At 35.4% G+C, this 18858-nt stretch overlaps 1 protein-coding gene and 1 pseudogene across 2 annotated transcripts; one reads left to right on the top strand and one right to left on the bottom strand.

Annotated features, from left to right (window-relative positions):
- Positions 1 to 4388: 4388 nt before the first annotated feature.
- Positions 4389 to 6652, top strand: LOC125661438 (P2X purinoceptor 7-like). Of its 2 annotated transcripts, none has more exons than XM_056147285.1 (4): positions 4389 to 5739; positions 5891 to 5986; positions 6079 to 6177; positions 6338 to 6652. In XM_056147285.1, exons 2-4 carry the CDS (start codon positions 5906 to 5908, stop codon positions 6599 to 6601), a joined length of 444 nt encoding a protein of 147 aa, XP_056003260.1. In that variant the 5' UTR covers positions 4389 to 5739; positions 5891 to 5905; the 3' UTR covers positions 6602 to 6652. The 2 variants fall into 2 exon arrangements, with proteins under 2 accessions (XP_056003260.1, XP_056003259.1); XM_056147284.1 differs by having other exon boundaries at positions 4390 to 5739; positions 6079 to 6222.
- Positions 6653 to 7816: 1164 nt separating this feature from the next.
- On the bottom strand, positions 7817 to 18829 carry LOC125664072 (uncharacterized; annotated as a pseudogene).
- Positions 18830 to 18858: the final 29 nt, after the last annotated feature.

Below are 18858 nucleotides of genomic sequence, written 5' to 3'. Positions count from 1 at the left end.
ACCTTTGCCATGACTGTTCAGAACTGTGGACATAAGGAGAATTTATCGCATATTTATATGAATTGTCGCTTGGTTTAAATTATACATTGAGCACAATATTCAAGTTATAATTGACGCTAGGTGTTAATTATAAATGATCACGATTCAATTTGACCGATGCTCAACTGATTGACGCCCGGTGATAATCATCAATTGATCACTATTCACAGTGACCAATAATCACGTGTCAATGAATTATCATTATTCATTAGTTAAATTTACACCTTTTTATGAAACACACAGATTCTCAACATCATGTACACAAACACCTGAGTTATTTCCACCAATCGTTTCTACACTGTTTCGCGGCACGTGCAGCACAAGTGCACAAAGTAAGAGAAGGATCATTTGGACTTTGAACATGTACAAATCCCTATCACATGATGGTATAAATTGAAAGTAATTTACATTTGGTAAATAACATGAATTATAGCAGAAACTCAAAGAAATGGTGTCCATGAAATGACACCCAAAAAAAAAAGAAGAAAAAAAGCAAATTTGCTTTAACGCAATTTAACGGGGACCGTTACATAAAAAGATATGTCATTGTAAATCAGTAGCAAATAGTCATTTTATTTTAGCCCTTACTTACATGTAGTATGTTTACTATGGTCATATAAAACCTCAATATCAATATAATTTGATGAAAAACAACGTTATCGTCGTTTAAAAAATGAACATTCGAAAAACGATGCACGCACACGCAGAAATTCTTCAAAATAATAAACAGAATAAACTTTGTTTGGGGAACATAAAAATGAACATTAAGTGCACATCAGTGTGGTCATATGAGGTTTTACAAATGAGAAATATAGTATACCCCTTCGGCGACAATTAAGATTAATTAAGATATTCAATATATGTATAACGGTCATATTTCAAATCTAGTAAATGGATGGTGGGGTATTTATAATCATGGTATCATTTTGAAGGATTTGCGAAATGTTTAGGATAATTACGTACAGGAATTGAAAGCATTATTCCTTGTATTTAACGGAGAAAAATGAAAGAAACGCACCTCAACAATAACCGATTTTTTTAAACAGATGCATTATCACGATTTCAGGATTTCCAGTGCTCTTCATTCCACGACAAAGGAGTTAAAGATGACAGTTTCATCGGAAACCCTCCTCCTAGAGACAAACGATGTAAAACTCCCAGAACTAAGCAATCCGAACAATCAACCCGTGGATCCAGTATCTAAAAACATTTTAGCACTGTTTCACCCAGCGATTCTTTCAGCAGTGTTCCCAGCCCAGACTGTTGGCGACGGAAACTGTTAGTACCGCGGGGTATCTCGTGCCATGACAGGGTCGGAGTCGCATCATGTACACCTGAGATTGTTGACTGTATTAGAAATTCTTCAAAATAATAAACACTACGACTCTGAACACAGAAAATTTGTAGATGTAATCAAAGACAACAGGATCGTATCTGGTTTTTATTCACAGCTTTTAAAAGATGATGGAACTTTAAATGCCTTTTCTTGTATGACTCACATTTTGGCTCCAAGTGCAGCTTTAGGTCAACCGATAAGGTCGTATTACCCTCCACAACTTTCAGCTGAGTTTGTTTCAGAACCATACTCAAGGAAAGTTGTAGGCAGGGGTGTAAAGATATCAGAGTCCCCCACCATTACCATCATGTGGACTCAAATGCAGTTCATTTCACCCAATGTGCCATTTTTTCCAAACCACTTTGTTCCACTTATCAAGATAGATACAACAAGAGAGGAGGTTGGATGTTGCGATGTGAGCATGAATGAAAGTACTAGCGAATGTGTGAGGGAGACTTATGACATTAAGAGTGAATGTGAGATTGAGGGCGATTCTGAAAACATAAGAGAGGCAGCAAGAGAGGAGGTTGTATGTTGCGATGTGAGCATGAATGAAAGTACTAGCGAATGTGTGAGGGAGACTTATGACATTAAGAGTGAATGTGAGATTGAAGGCGATTCTGAAAGCATAAGAGAGAATGCGTGTGACATAAGTATACAACACGAGCAAGAGGAGAGAGAAACTGCAGAATTTGTGATGAATGAATCTGTTCATGATTTAGCAAATGGTTGTTTGGAGAAAAACATTTTTAGGTGTCAATGACCTGGTGACATTGTTACAGACTTATTCACATACTGATTCGCATGTTTCAATTCCCACTGGGTTAAAAACCAATGTGTTCTTTGTTGTGCAGAATAATCAAAATCAAAGTAAACGGTCAAAAGGTCAAAGGAGCTCTTTCTCAGATGATTGTGGAGTGTGGAACTCCTCTAAAAGCAGTACCCCAAAGACTTGTTTTATACGGACAGACAGTGGGGAGCTAAATAATGTCTTTTTTAAAAATGGGGTTTACTGCACACAGAAAAAGGTCAAAGGTAAGCGCACGTATGTTCCCCTTGACCCTCAACCGGAAAACTCGGCCGTGATCGAGTTATTCCGCCATTACACGATCCTTAAACAAGACTCATCATATAAAAAAGGGTCTCGTGGCTTAAGGAAGGGGAACAAATTGCAGTGGTGGAGTATTTAGGGACTTACCTGGGCCTTGCTCCACACGGTAATTCAAAAGAAACAACTGAGTACATGCGTACACCTGCTACTGTAATGCAGGAAATGTCTGACCTCTTGACCAGTAAACGACCCATGGACGTATACAACAAACTGACATCAAAATATGACGAATTACAGGGACCGACTGGTAAAAAACCTCAAAACCAAACTTTCCGACACTGACACATCTAGACTTGTATTTGGTTCCGACGAAGAAAAGGCGTTAGTCAACGCAATCACGACAGCATTTCCAAATTCACAACATATGCTTTGTAAAAGGCATCTCTATCAAAATACCAAACAAAAGCTTGTCGATGATTGCGTTGATAAAACTGACAGACATGTAATTTTAGATTTGATTTACAGTACAGTGGACCCTAGGACTTTTCCAGAAGAGAGGAGTGCTTTTACAGGAATTTTGGTGGAAAGCAGATCCTACGGTTTAACTGACTTAGTAAATTAATCGAGAATCTTTTAAGTTCGTGCAGATGTTCAACAAACATCTGAAAGACTTTGTATTGAACTTTATTGTTGTACTCCACATAGATCGTGTACAGTAATTCACTACTGGTATCGTTTAAGATTATCTTAGTTTAAGGACTAAACTTCTGAAAGGGGGGGGGGGTTATGTTACAAAATTTCAATACATAACTTCTATGATTTAACTGTTAATATATTTTTATGTATTATGATAGGACTTTATCTATTTAAATGAAACAGTAGTGAATTACTGTGTAAATAATTGCTTGATGTTTGATTGTTATAATTGTGTTCTTCCCAACTTCTTGAGATTCACAGCAGGTACCGTCTGGGAGGGGAAGCTTTCTAGCTAGCCAGTCTACTAATCTCACATTTATACCTGTCATTGTGGGGATGCTCTAATATAAAAGGGGTTCAATGTGTCTCTATGACTGGTAGAGTTGTTGATTTTGAAGATGTCGGAGGAACATTTGAGACGTGCGCGTGGAGATTTGGTAATTAATTAATTGGTTTTGATTTCATAAGGATTTCCCATGTGACACCCATTACTACACCGAAATCTCTAGTAAACTTATTGAACACCAGTAGGTTTCGGTGAAGTTATATACTGTTAGCTAAATTATTTAAAAAAAAAAAGATGCACACCCAAACCCATCATATTGGTTATTTTGGGGACTTAGCACTAATTTACAACCAACTATTCAAATTGTGCTGTAATTTGGTGAATTAAACACCGAACTCCACCGAAATATTTACCAAGGTGTGAGTTCGGATGTTTGGTGAAAACCAATTCTTGGTTATAAATAAATTCATTTATTATTAGGTTCATTCTCTTATCATTGGGGAGATATTGGTAAGCAAGTGAAATACTATTACATTAGGGAGTAAAGGAAGTTGGGAATTTATTGTTCTTATTTTAATTCTTTCTCATCTATTGTTTTAATTATCATTAATATGTAAATAAATTGTAGATTAGAATCTAATGGTTTTTATTTAGTAAAGGAAAATTGAGGTATATTGTTTTACACTGGTGTTTAAAATTTTAATTCAAATATACATCTGGATTTACATACAGTGGAATTATTGTGTTATAAAATAAAATATCAAATAATCTTTGCTTATAAACCACGTTTCCTATTGAAATCAACTTCGCTAGCCAAGGGTGACGCTCCACGGCGTTTCTCTTTGAAAAGAGACAGACTGTGGAGCGTCACCTTTGGCTAACGAAGATGTATTGAAATATGTGTTGACGAGTTCGCCTCGCAACACAATATTTACGCATTCTGGCATTGTTTTGACACATTGTCCAAGGTTCATATTTCATGTACATGTAATTGACTTGTTGTTAAGAACATGGAATGTTATCTTGAATAAGTAAGATTTTTTTATATCTTTTTTTTTTTATTTCTCATGTCTCATCCATAATGACTTTTCCTATCACTAACTACAGAGCACAATTTTCAGTCACTGTACGCAAGCACACATTCTAGTAAATTACAAATATTTATTTGCATATCTGTAAAGGATGAAATGAAATGGCTATATAAAATGGTCCCCAATATATTTACAAAACTGAAAGGTGGAGATAACGAACAGTGATAAATTTTCTTGTTTCATGTTAAAATTTACATGATTCAACTAATTAAAGCTATATGTGCCGTAATGAACAATATTTTCTCGATGTGGAAAACCAGACTCAAGTTTTGTCAGTATGTTAAACTATAGAAATAACAAACTTCTGACAAATTAGACAAAAAATTAATCCGTATTAACGAAGTATTAGCCTTTTTAATCTACGCGAAAAAGGACGGTTTTCTTAAACATATTTATGAAGGAGTGACGTTCATGGTGGATATGCGCATGTGCGCGGGAAAAGCGTTACGAGAAGCAGCATTGTGAGCATGGATGACAAGGTAACATAACAAATTGTTTACGATGTGTTGTCACATTATAAGACTGGTTTCACATTACAAAGAAATAAACAAAGGTCGTCAAAAGATTTTGACATATCTTGAATGTAAATTATTTAAGAACGTAAGTAAATAATGATGCATTCAGTTATTTGTTTGATGTACTTCGAGTGAGGGGCCCTCCAAGGGGAAGATATAATATTACCGTTAGACTGAGCAAAATTTATTGGAAACGTATATCTGGATAACTTTTTACTTTGGAACAAATATGTTCCGGTGTAGTGATTATTATAAATAAGGCTATTAGTAATTTTGATACATGTATTTTAATGTTTGGTACGATGATCTGTACGCCATAGGACAACGGCGAACTTCTACTCTAGACTTCAAGCAAGTCAATAATCCCCCCCCCCCCCCCCCCCCAAAAAAATTATGTTGCAGCGTGTCAACCTAGTGATGTAAAGGGTTAGGAATTATATTGCAATATTTTGACTTGGTTTAACCACATTTTAATTGAAGAACATTTAATTTAGATAAGTAGTAGAGAAGGAAGACGTACAGGGTTACGACCAAAAAGGCAGCGGGTCTGGGAGAGCGATTCCAGTACTACCTCCTCAAGCCCAGTACGAGGAGCAACATCAAAAAGGGGACGAGGGAAAGCAGCAGCTAGAGGGCGTGGCCGCGGGAGAGGTGGAAAACAAAGAGGAGACCACAGAGGAGAAGTAGCTGCTGCTGCATTAACAGAAAGAGAGGAAAGTCTTCAGGTGGGTACATAAGCTTGTAATAAAAAGTAAAGTACATGTATGAACTTGAATGTACATGAAGTTTATTCCAACACATCTTACTGGTATGTAATGGATGTAGCAACAATATATGTATTACATATATTACATGTGTATTGTCTTACATTTGTAGGAGAGAATCGAAGAAATGAGCAATGACGAGCGAAAGGAACTTCTGCTGAAGACTGGAGAAAAACATCCCAGTCTCCTTATGAACTTGATAGATAAGGTTTGTCAGTTTCTTTCTCAAAGGATCACAAAATTGCATAATAGTATCTATTTATTGTCATGAATATTTCTTTTGCAAATTTGTTTATTCAGGGCTCCCCCCAAGGAGGGTTTCATCCAGGACCAAGTGGGGAGCAACCAAACTGGTGCTCTTGTCTTAAGTGTAGAGATATGCCCACACAGACGGAGAGGGTATGTTGTGGGAGACAACCAAATCAGTGCCTCTCAGAAGTACCTGTAAGTCGTCAAACGTACAAGCTAGAAACCCAATAAATAACATTATATACATGTGTATATAATTCACTGCATGCCTGAAACAACCCTGATGAATACAAAATGTTATTTTTTAAAGGATTTCAGATTACTTGTATTGGACGAATTGGTACTTCACGTCGCTCAGATGTATCGACAAGATGTTTTGGCTTTGCCAAATGACGCAGATTATAACAAAGGCAAGAGGCATGCTGCTTACAGACAATTTATATTGTGGCAGCATGGAAGACTTGGGATTGGTGTCCGCATGGTAATTCCTAGCTGTTGTGTATGGACTATAAGGGACAAATTTCCAGACCAGTATGGACAATATGTAGGATTTATTCCTTCTCGTTTAGGGTGATTTTATTTGCACCGTGTAAAGAACTTCAACTTAGAATCAATAAATTTGAAATTCTAATTGTGTTTTAAAATATTTAGAGGGGGGGGGAGCAATAGCTAGTTACACTCAGTAGTTGATAATGACTGTTTCTTGATGCATGAGATTGCATGTATCATCCATCCTTTGGCATTCAACAGTTGAGAGCAAATTGAAGTTTTGGACAGACGGGACAATTTGCCCTCTGATTTTTTATACTGGGGCATAGAAATCATTATAAATTTTGAAGGTTCAATGATTTCATAAATAATGAGAGCAAAGGATTCTCAAGATATTGAGTGGACAGTATATTCCTAGGTTCAGTTTGACCTCAAAATCAATAGGGGTCATCTCCTGAAAATGTTCCAGTGTACCAATTTTTATGTCTGTCAAGCAAAGGGTTTTCTAGACATTGAATGGTCAGTATATAATTATTCCTATGTCCAGTTTGACCATGTGACCTCAAAATCAATAGGGATCATCTACTCTTTGGGATGTACCAAGTTTGATGTCTGTTATACAAAGGGTTCTTCAGATATTGATCAGACAAGGTCTTCCCATGTCCAGGGTAGATTGACCTTTAGACCTGAAAAACAATAGGGGTCCTCTTCTACTCATAACCAACCCACATATGAAATATCATTACGAAAAAGTGATTGTTTCTTTAAGGAGGTACTCTACATCATCATAATGACTGACTTCCTTTTAAAACATGGATGAAAATATGAGTATCAGCAACATTTGTCTATGCATTTAAAAAAAATATCACCTAACCGAGTAGCTCAGCACGTCGACTGCTAAATAGGTCGCATGTTCGAATCCAGCAGGAGTTTTCAATTTTTCTCAAATTGTTTTCAACTAAAACTATATTTTGACTCAATAAAGTAAATTTGAAAGTTTTTAATTTCAAAATATAGTTGTACATATCACCCACTTTTCATCCATATCAAATTTCTATGGTGTAGCATACCTGCTTAAGATATTGAGCGGAGAACATGTGGTCTACCAACAGACTGACAGGTGCAAACCAATATGCCCTTCTTTGAAAGGGGACATAAAAATTAATAATTATGTATGAATAACACATCTTGACAAAATATTGATGAAAATGGGTTATATTTGCCTAGTGAAAAATCTTCAAAAACTGTTGAGATGAACTGAGGAAAATCCCTACCTACATAGAGTAGATTCAATGTACATGTAGTGCACTGATCATTGTGCAGAGGACTTGTAGCATTGCTATCGAAGAGTGAATATATCAAATACAAATGGTCTGCAAGGCAGAGCATATCCCTCGCAATGAGCATCCACAAATTTCTAATGTGAAGTACTGACCTTCACCTTTATATCCCCAATTCATTTAGTTTTCTATTGATAACCAAGCTACATGTGAAGTATTGAATCTAGCAACAAATGTGGTATGTTGCTTGTCTACAATATATTTCTATGAAGTCTTGAAGTGACCTTGACTTATGGACCCCAAAATTTGTAAGATTCCTCCCTTGACAGCAACGTTAGGTTTGAAATGCATCAATTCAATAACTCAAACATTGCAACCTGTAGAGTATCTACAAAATGTGTTCCACACACAGTCCTGTTGCTGTATCCTGTCTCGCAATGAATTTTGAAGAAATAGCAGCGAAAACATCCATAGGGATCTCTTCCTTGAAGAGACAAAAACTCGGGAAAACTGCTCCCTATATTTATATATAACATAATGATAAGACACATAAGCAATTGTAACCCTTATTTATAGTAATTAGGCCCCAAGCGATATAAGTGCCTGTGATATGTTTGACACAAAAACATGTCCAAAAAATGAGACCAGTTTTAATTAGCAGGATCAAAGCTTTTACATTGATAAAATAAAAATAAAATTGTAGTCACTGATAAAATAAAGATAAAAATGTAGTCATTTCCCCAAAAATATTTTAAAATATACAGCAAATGACATTTATATACAATGTATACAAATAAATTAATATACTGCTCCTTTTTGTCAATGCCATATGCATTCAATGCATCTATTAATGTTATACATGTCAATGTCAATTGTCAAAACGTGACTTTTTGTCCAGTTCTATTTGGGCTGTGGGTGGTGGCAACTTGGGAGCTACTGTTCTTGAAATCCTTCTTGGGTCCCCTGCTTCTAACCCCATGGGTTGATGAACCCCTACTCTGTCATCAAGGCGTCGGTGGAGAACTTTTTCCATGAGAGCAATTACATGGTCATACTTCTTCTTCTCCTTCACGGGATAAACGCTCCACCTTCCCGATTTCTTATTGTAAGTCCGCTGCAACCTTCAAAACAATTAGTTATTAATAATCACTTCTCAATGAATTCTTTGCTTGGAAGCAGGATATCAGTGCAATGCTATCGCATGAAAAGTAAAATTGATTAAATATACCTCAAGCTTCCATCTCTATTCTTAATCGGTGCCCTGTCAATGTTTCCATTGTAGTCCTAGGCAGCCAAGATGCTCCTTGCTCTGTACACAGGTGGTGTATATGCATATCGTTTCGATGAGTACATCAACAGGTGGTTATGAAAGCTTTCTAACTCTGCTGTGCTTCTGAAAATTCAAAAATGCAATTCATAAGTAACCCATAAAGAAGATAAAATCATAACATAAAAAGATACCATTATGAAACACTAAGCCCCCAACAGCTACAATAACACCTCAAATGGTACAATATACACCTGTTATACATTTAGTTCAATAGCTATACATGATAAGAAAAAAGTACAGAAAACTATTTGATCTACTTTTAGCCCTAAAGTAGGTCAAAGTACACCAATCAAGTTGAAATGTGAATTGATCATGTATTTCTGTGAGAGAAAGGTTATGACAAAATTTCAAATTCATAACACGAAAAACAAGTGTTTGTGAAACACATATGCCCCCAATAATGGCCAATTCCAAACATGGCCAAGGTCACAAGGACAAATATCTTGGTACCAGTAGAAAGATCTTGTCACAAGAAAAGCTCATGTGCAATATGAAAGCTCTAATATATACCATTTAGAAGTTGTGACTAATGTCAATTTTTTTTAAAAGTAGGTCCCATGTCAAGGTCAAAAGGTTTAGTACCCATGGAAAGTTCTAGTCACAAGGAATACTCATGTGAAATATCAAAGCTCTATCACTTACTGTTCAAAAGTTATTAGCAAGGTTAGTTTTAGACAGAATTACAGAATGATAGACAAGACAAAAACAATATCTTCGATCTCTTGGGCAAATATGTATAACAAAAACAAGATTTTTCTACTAAGTGATACAACTTTGACCTCGATAAACAATAGGCATCCTCTACTTGGTATGAGGAGCATGTGAACCAAGTTTGACAGTCCTAGTCCCAATAGTTTGGTCTGTATTCTGTCTACAAGATTTTCCTATTAACTGATACTACAACTTAGAGCTTGAAAAATAATTGACATCATCCTCTCATCATAGTGATCAAATTTACGAATTTGTAACATCCTGGAGCTTACGGTTCAATTTGCATTTTGCGTACAAGGTCCAGACAAACAGACGGATGACACTATACCATATGTCCTGTCTTTGACGAGTGCATAACAAAATAACAATAAACAATGTTCAAAATGTAGATACCAAAAGGAAGGGCTTGTCACAGGAAATGCAATATGAGCACCTTATCACTTGTCATTCATATGTTATGAGCAAGATCAAAGGCTTCAAACAGACAGACCGGGTAAAAACAATATGCCCTCTGACTTTAGTCATGGGGCATAAAAGTACATGTAGCTGACATACTTTTTTGTTTGGAAATACAGATGAATGTAATTAATTATATTTAAACAATAACCAAAGGATGTTTTGAAGCCTACCTGAAATTCAAATAATAATGGATTTTATTCAAAAATCTTTTGTCCAAAACCACTTTTCGTAAGGCTTCATGAGCTTGACTGCCTTTAACCAAGTACTCTTTTTCTCCTCTATCCTCTCCTGTTAGTGGACCATGGAAACAAGCTGGAACTCCGCCTTCGCTATAGGGTAATAGCCACTCATGCTCTCCTACAACATGGTGCAACACACCAACCCACATTCCCTATAATTAAATAAGAATATCAGTAAAACTAAGGGATGCTAACTAAACTGCATGAAGGCAATGAACTATTTCATATGACAAATAACTTTCACAATGATCAATAACTATTGAAATGAAGGGTTCATTTCTTGTAAATATGTGTGGAGTGACCATGACCTTTATAGAATTACCTTGACTGTACTTTGTCTGAAAGTCATTTGCCTATTACTTATTTTTGTGATATATAATCAATACCTGTTCAAAAACTATAGAAATAAAACACTTTCCTCAAGACGATTTACATGATCCAAGTGACCATGACCTTTTATAAATGACCTTTGAAGACCTTGGTCTAAAAGATTAATAAGTATTGAAACATGACCTTGGTGAAAAAAGTCCTCTGACCCAAGGAATATTAGTGATCATATTCTGATTGATTGGTTATTGTTTAACATCCCTCTCGAGAATATTTCACTCATATGGAGACGTCACGTCACCACTACCGGCGAAGGGCTGCAAAATTCAGGCCTATGCTTGGCGCTTATGGCCATTGAACAGGTAGGGATCTTTATCGTACCACACCTGCTGTGACACAGGACCTTGGTTTTTGCGATCTCATCCGAAGGACCGCCCCATTTAGTCGCCTCTTACGACAAGCAAGGGGATACCTAGGACCTATTCTAATCCGAATCCCTACGGGATTCAAATTCTGATGAAAACTTCAGGATATATGGTTGATTTATGCTCCCCTGAAATTTTTCAGGGAGCTTATGAACATGGTATTTGAAAAAACTTTTAAAAATGGTATATTTGCCCCTAAACCATTGCATTTCCTAGGGAAGTTTTTATTTTACATACCATGAATTCATCCACTGTGTTTGCAGTTTGTGAAGTGTACCAGAAATGATTCACTATATCTTTGGACCATTTCAGTAAATCTTTGCAATTTTTCTCCTGCCCAGCCTTGAACACAAAGAACAGTTTATAAATTCAAAATATCTTAATTTCCTTCAAGATATTATAAATACTGCAAACAGGACATCTATGAAATGGAAATAAAGTGATTTTTTTTTAATATCTTTTTTTTTCTTTGAATAAGGTATTGCTTGGGGGGGGGGGGGGGGGTGAACAATGAAGAACATGCCTGTGTGAAGAGACTCTGGACATATCAGTAGGAAGTTTAAGAGGTTTCAGTAAGAAAGTTACAGGGAAATGAAGTGAAAGTATGTAGCTATCAAGAAGCATAGAAATAACATGTAGAGAATTGCTTACTGAAATCAATTTCTTGCCCAGATTTTTTGCAGCATGCCAGATATCATGACTGTGCTTTATTTCTGCATGATTCTTTTCTGTAAAAGTAAGATAAATGCACATATACATTGAAGATAATCATCAATTATACAGACATTTTAATCATAAAATACAGAAGATTTACTTACTCATCATTGCACCAATTTGGAGGTGAGCATCTGTCACTACTTCATTAATGATGAGGCCATTGTCTTTCACTTCCCTCATTCCTTTAAGAAATCCTGCCTTCTCCAGATTTGTACTCTTCTTTTCCGTCTCTCGCTTATCAAGTGTTGTTATGGAGAGGATCTTTTTAGTGCTGTTCTCCATAAAGGTGTACGTGCAATATTGTGCACAGTGTCCCGGACTGTCCATTCTCCCATCACCTACAATGTGCATGTAAAATACTACAGCATTTCAATTTACAAAATGTTAATGACATACTTGGCTAATGCATAAATATCATAACTGCTATTACCCAGGAGAACCAGGTTGTTATTTCTAAATTCCTGCACCATATTTCTTTTCTTTTCTGACCATAGGTCGTCGACGGAGGGAACTAAGTAGTTTCTCTGTAGTCTGGTAAATGACGATGCACTCAGAAATCCAAGATTTAAAAACTGTGAGAACAGCTCAATTTTGCTGAAGTTGTTCCCGGAAAACAAAATTGCTGACGCTATCATAAGAACCCCAGCATGCAACCCTAGATTTAAAACAGGTTGGGAGCACCATTTGTCTGCAGTGTGGGAGTTTGGACATACCTTAAGACACAATTGAAAGGCTTTAATACTTTTTAATAAAGTATTATTAAAAACGAAAAATAAAAATAATTTCTTGTGAACAGACTTTTCATTGTACTTGGTATTTACAAATGAAATGAAAAAATTACCCATTTCAGGTACAAGGCAGAACCAATGTTCCTTGAAGTGCATTGTAAAGCCTTGCCACATCCTTTTACTTTGCATGTAGTGTGCACAGGTTTGTGAGCTAAAGCTAGCAACTGGTCTACGTATACCAAGGCAGTTTTTTTCTCCAGAACATGATGAATGTCATCTGGGGAGTTGAGTTTTAAAACTGAAGGTCCAATTTCTTCTTCTTCCTCCTCCCCCTCTTCTTCCTCTTCTTCTTCTTGGGGAAATACAGATTCCACTCCTGGACAGTCTTTTATGCCAGCAACATTCTTGGGACTGCAAGTAAACGTAAAACATGACACAATTATTCAATGAAAATATGCAGTGCAATATTCTAACCATTTAGCATAAAAGTCTATATAGATTAAGGACAAAGAGTTATTCAAAAGACATATTACTATCTAAGTTCCTGTATGTCAGTCAAACTTTTGAGCATTTTCAACTCCTTCTCTTCTCTGGAGCAAATGAACAAAAATTTCAACCTAATTTGGTATATAACATTTATGGGTCAATTCTAATGAAATAGTTAATTTCATGAACCCTGTCTCAATGAAGAATTAGGGGTGCAGCCAAAGATATGTAAATTAGTTTTATCTTAAAAATCTCCTACTTTACTCTTGATGATCATGCAGTAAACTATTAGCATGATTGTAAAAGGCAATGAGCCCTATATCAATAACATTTATGGCCCCTGGTTTCACTGAAGTTAGTCATATATTAAAAATGTATTATATCTTAAAAAATCTTATTTACTTTGGTAAATCAAAAAAGGCAAAATGTTTGCACATAAAATTTACAAAAAGAAAGGTATTGTCACAAGATATGCACTTCTGAAACATGAAATCCCTATACACATCTATTCAAATGTTATGGTCAAGGATAAAGCTTTTGCAGCCAGACAAACAGAACAAAAACTACACATCCCCCAACTCTCCAAATTCTGGGACATGTAAACATAAACCCTTGTGCTCTAAAAATAAACACTTCATCAATGACTGCAAGAAATGGGGGTGGGGTGGGTTGGGGGTGGGGATGGGGTGTCTGGTCTTAAAATATGAAAAATATTTTTTATGCAATATTTGATTTTCTGAACCTCAGCTTTGAATTTTTGATCCCCGAATGAATTGGGGCCTCCTTCAAGTCATAGAGAATTTTTGTATGAAATTGTATTGTACTAGTGTGAAGGACTCTTATAGATACAGTATGGAAGCAAATGTGTGACAGACTGAATGATAGAAGGACTGACAAATAGATACAACTTACTATCCACAAATGGAGAAGATGAAAACACAAGTAACTCTACAGACCAGAACATATGAATAATCAAATGACCAATGGCCCTCTTGTAAATATTTATGAATTTTGTGAATATGAATGAAGATTATTAATTAACTAATTCTGCTTTTACCCAATAGATATGTTGAAGCTTGGATAATATGTTTCATCATCACTAGCCTCAGAATACTCTGAATCTTCTGTAGATATTTCTATACTCAACCTGAAAATACATTTGAAATTGATATTGATTATTGAAACAAATTTTGAAATATATAATTATACCTTTTTTGGTAATATCATATCATTCCAAAATTAAACCATGTATACTGTGTTACTATGAGTGTGTGGGGGTTGGTCGTTTTCCATTAATTACTTTGAAAAAGATATAAAATTTACACAGAATCATAAATGGATATAGTGTATAACTAAAACCCTTTAGAGCATATTGAAAAAAATATTGATACATATACTCTAAACGTGTCCACATCACAAAAATTGAAATAATCTTTATTTTTTCTACGAATGACTTTTAAGTTGCTCAAAGGATTTAGATAAATGTTCGTCTTAAGCAAGTTTTGATAAATAGATGAACATTTAAAGTTCCTCCATCACCAGTGAAATTGTGGTATGAGTACCATCACACAGACAGACAAATGACAAAATCTGTCAAGGTGATTCCTTTATACCACTTACATTTAAGTACACATATTCCCCGTACAGAATAACTTAAAACCTCATATACTAAAATACTGACTCAAAAGGATCCAGAAATGATGAGTGCTTTGTTCCTTTAGCCCTTTTACTGAAAGAAATAATACATGTATTTATTGATAGAACAAGAATATGTATGTTTATACATATACATGTAAGGCTTTCCTTTAAATAAAGTAAGACATTTCACATACCTACTGGATGGTCCAGCATCCAATTCTTCCACACCTGACATTGATCTAAAAAAAAGTTAGCAAAATGATTTTTTAGTAACAATTTTATACATGATCAATTGTGTGATATGTTTTATATACACGAGTCCAATCAGTATTGTAAACAACTAATTAAAATTCGTAAACCATCTACAAACAATATTAAAGAGAATAATACAAACTACATTTTACATAGAAATCGGATTTAAATCATCAACATACAATTCAGCATGTTTTCCAGATTCTGCGGACGAAATGTCAGATACTGGCTCCATCATCTGCATCTGAAAAGGTTTGCCATGCAATGGGGTAGATGATACTTGCTGGGTTTTCTTTTGCAATGGAACACCATGTTCATACCTGATTTTAAAACAATGGATAAAGTCATCCAAAACATTTTTCAATGATATATAATTTTCCATGACATTTCAGATACAATCAATGACATCCAATTGTGTTTCTTTTAAAAGATAACTTAGGGTAGTTCTACATGGTCTATATTACCAAGCATAATCTATAAATTACAGATTTTAAAAATTACATAGTTGTAGAGGGTAAAAATGTCATTTAAAGACCCAATTTTAAGTTGACACCCCCAAATTGTACGCTGCCTGTCAATCAAACATTTAACAATAGATCTCAGGTGGAGTGACATCTGCAGACACTGTGGTCTGGGGCTACCCCAGAGAGGTGTTTTGATAACAATAACATCCAATATCTACAGACATTCTTTAGATCTTGAGGAAGCCCAGTCTACCTGAGTTTTGATAGCAATGACCTGTCCACAACTGTTATTTTCTTGTAATTCAATTGTTTTTAAAAAGGCCCCTGAACAATGCAATTTCAATATAATTGTAATTTTCCTCCTCTATATACCTGTATATGTATTATAAATTACACAATCAGAAATCAAACAATAATTTGCACAATTATTTCTAAAACTTGTAACCTATTGAAATAATTTATGTCATCAATTTATGATACCTCTATATTTATAACAGATATTATTCATTGAGTCAATGACAGAGAGAAAGAGGGGTGGGTGTAAAATGTGTGTCAGCTACCCTTAGGAATACAACCATTATTCAAACACTATGACCACAGAAACTCTGCAGAGGTCCCTGAGACAGGTCCTGTGTATATCAAAACTATATATATAAAAAAAAAAAGCATGGCCAGGTAGATTTCTACCATGTTCTGCCTCTGTGTATTTCTTTGAGTGCCATGGGATATAGCAATTAACACCTTGGTAGACCCTGGCCACTCCAGGTAAATAACATCTGTTTAGATTAGGCTCCGCCTACATTTTCACTGACCGTATGGTCATGAGATGGGTCTTTAATTATAGGCCTATAGCTTTATAGAGAGAAAAAATACGGGGCTACAAGTCATATTACATCAGAAATCGGCTATGAATTTTATGATATTTGTGTCACAGTGAAAGAGGGAAAACATGAATATTTATCACTAGATCTATGTCAATGCCTAAAAACAATGGAGAGCGTTCTAACCCGGTATGAAATGTACAGTAGTAATTAAATTACTACAAAATTACGTTCATAACCTATTTCGAAAATCATAACAGTCATTACAAGAACTCTACATATTTAAATGTTTAGTCAGAATCTACGATTAGGTTCTAAGAAAATGCATACATAATATTTCCCCTTTGGGGGCCCCACGATTATGGGATTTAATATATATTGAAAGCAGTGATGGATATATAAAATATCAACAAGAGGCCCAAGGGCCTAGAATCGCTCTTCTGATAAATTGTACAACCCCACCATTTCTATTCTTAGCCTCTTAGTATTCTAAATCTTTAGTTAAATCCTAAGAGTTCAAAAAAAGTAGGTCAATGTGACCTACTTTTTGGTTTACACATTTTGAGAACCCAAGAAATATCAACTGACAAAGTTTGATGATTTTAAGCCAATTAGTATCTGAATATTGAAATATAGCTGTCAAATTCCAATTGTAGGTCATGGTGACCTACTTTTTGGTCAGCGAACTCCGAACATGCAAGACCCATCAACTGACAAAGTTTGATGACTGTAGGTCAAATAGTATCTGAAATATATAAATATAGGTGTCCAATTCCAAAAGTAGGTCAAGTAGACCTACTTTTTGGTCGAAACCCTTCGAACATGCAAGACCCATCAACTGACAAAGTTTGATGACTGTAGGTCAAATAGTATTTGAAATATATAAATATAGCCGTCAAATTCCAAAAGTAGGTCAAGGTGACCTACTTTTTGGTCGACACACTCCGTTGACTCGAGATGCATCAACTCTCAAAGTTTAATGATTGTAGGTCAATTAGTGACTGAAATATATAAATATAACTGTCAAATGCCAAAAGTAGGTCACAGTGACCTACTTTTTGGTCAATACACTCCGAAGACTCAAGATGCATCAACTGACAAAGTTTGATGATTGTAGGTCAAATAGTGTCTGAAATATAGTAATTTAGCTGTCAAATACCAAAAGTAGGTCACGGTGACCTACTTTTTGGTCGACACAAACCGAAGACTGAAGACGCATCAACTGACAAAGTTTGATAATCCTAGGTTTTACAGTGCCCAAAATATGCATCTAAAATTGAAAATGTGAAATTTGAATATCTGCAAAATTCAAAAAGTAGGTCACTGTGACCTACTTTTTTATAAAAATGTTTTAAGGCCTCAAGATGCATCAACTTACAAGATTTGATGATTCTAAACCTCTCGGTATTTGAAATAACAACTTAAAATATATCTATAAATGATAAGCCATAAAATTCAGAAAGTAGGTCACGGTGACCTATTTTTTAGTTGACGCATTTCAAGGTCCCATGATCCACCAATTGACAAGTTTTGATGATCATAGGCTTCAAAGTGTCCAAGATATGCATCAAAATTAATTTTAAAATAAATACCTGCAAAATTCAAAAAGTAGGTCACCGTGACCTACTTTTGGGACAACTTGACACAAGGTCCTAAGATGCATCAACTGTCAAAATTTGATGATCCTAGTCCTTATAATGACTAAAATATCTAAGATTTAAGGAATTTAAAAAAAATTTAAATTTAGGTCAACTTTGAAGTGACCTTGAGACCACGCCCTTTGCCCCCAGGGTAATGCCTTGAACAATTTTTAATCTACAACATATCCTCATCCTTATGTGTAAGTTTGGTGATAATCTGCCCTGTGGTTCTTGAGAAGAAGATTTTTTAGCAACCACTACTTTTGTTTGTATTTTCCTGATTATCTCCCCTTGTTAAAGGGTCACATCCCTCTATTTAGTATGTATGTAAGCCCTTGGGCCAATGATACCCTATAACAAATTTGAAAAAAATTGGCCAAGGGGTTCTTGAGTTATAGCCCTTTTTCTAAAAAGTTTACGCACACCGCACAAATGGCCATAGCATTAGCTCTTTGAGCCTTTGGCTCAGAAGAGCTAAAAAGACAATGGATACAGGTACGATAATACCAAACATTATATTTCTTATAGATATATTCTAAATAAGGTATTGAAACAGAAAGAGAGAGATAGACAACTTTCAAACTTCAGTCTTCACAAACCTGTCGAGCAAGTAGCCGGCAAGCTCATAGTTAAATGTGAAATTCAGCTCCTCCTTCACACGAGTCCATCTCTCAAAGTGGTCGCCAATAAATATCTTCTCTCTACTCCTTTTCCTGTCTGATTGTCTCTTTCTTTCTTTAATAGCTGAATGCGTTAATCCTCTGCCAACTGGTCGTCCACGTTCTCGCGTCGCCATAGTTGTTTAAATCTACATTCTAATGCAGC

This window comes from Ostrea edulis, chromosome 8, assembly GCF_947568905.1.
Source record: "Ostrea edulis chromosome 8, xbOstEdul1.1, whole genome shotgun sequence".
Taxonomy (NCBI): domain Eukaryota; kingdom Metazoa; phylum Mollusca; class Bivalvia; order Ostreida; family Ostreidae; genus Ostrea; species Ostrea edulis.
The sequence above is the reverse complement of the archived record's forward strand: the minus strand, read 5'-3'. Positions and strand labels throughout refer to the sequence as shown.

What these genes read in the sequence shown, in the direction of transcription:
- LOC125661438 (XM_056147284.1), top strand. Translation starts at nt 5,906, where the DNA reads ATGAGCAATGACGAGCGAAAGGAACTTCTGCTGAAGACTGGAGAAAAA. An exon ending in TTATGAACTTGATAGATAAG is followed by an intron (nt 5,987 to 6,078) that starts GTTTGTCAGTTT and finishes TTGTTTATTCAG; the next exon opens with GGCTCCCCCCAAGGAGGGTT. An exon ending in AGTGCCTCTCAGAAGTACCT is followed by an intron (nt 6,223 to 6,337) that starts GTAAGTCGTCAA and finishes TATTTTTTAAAG; the next exon opens with GATTTCAGATTACTTGTATT.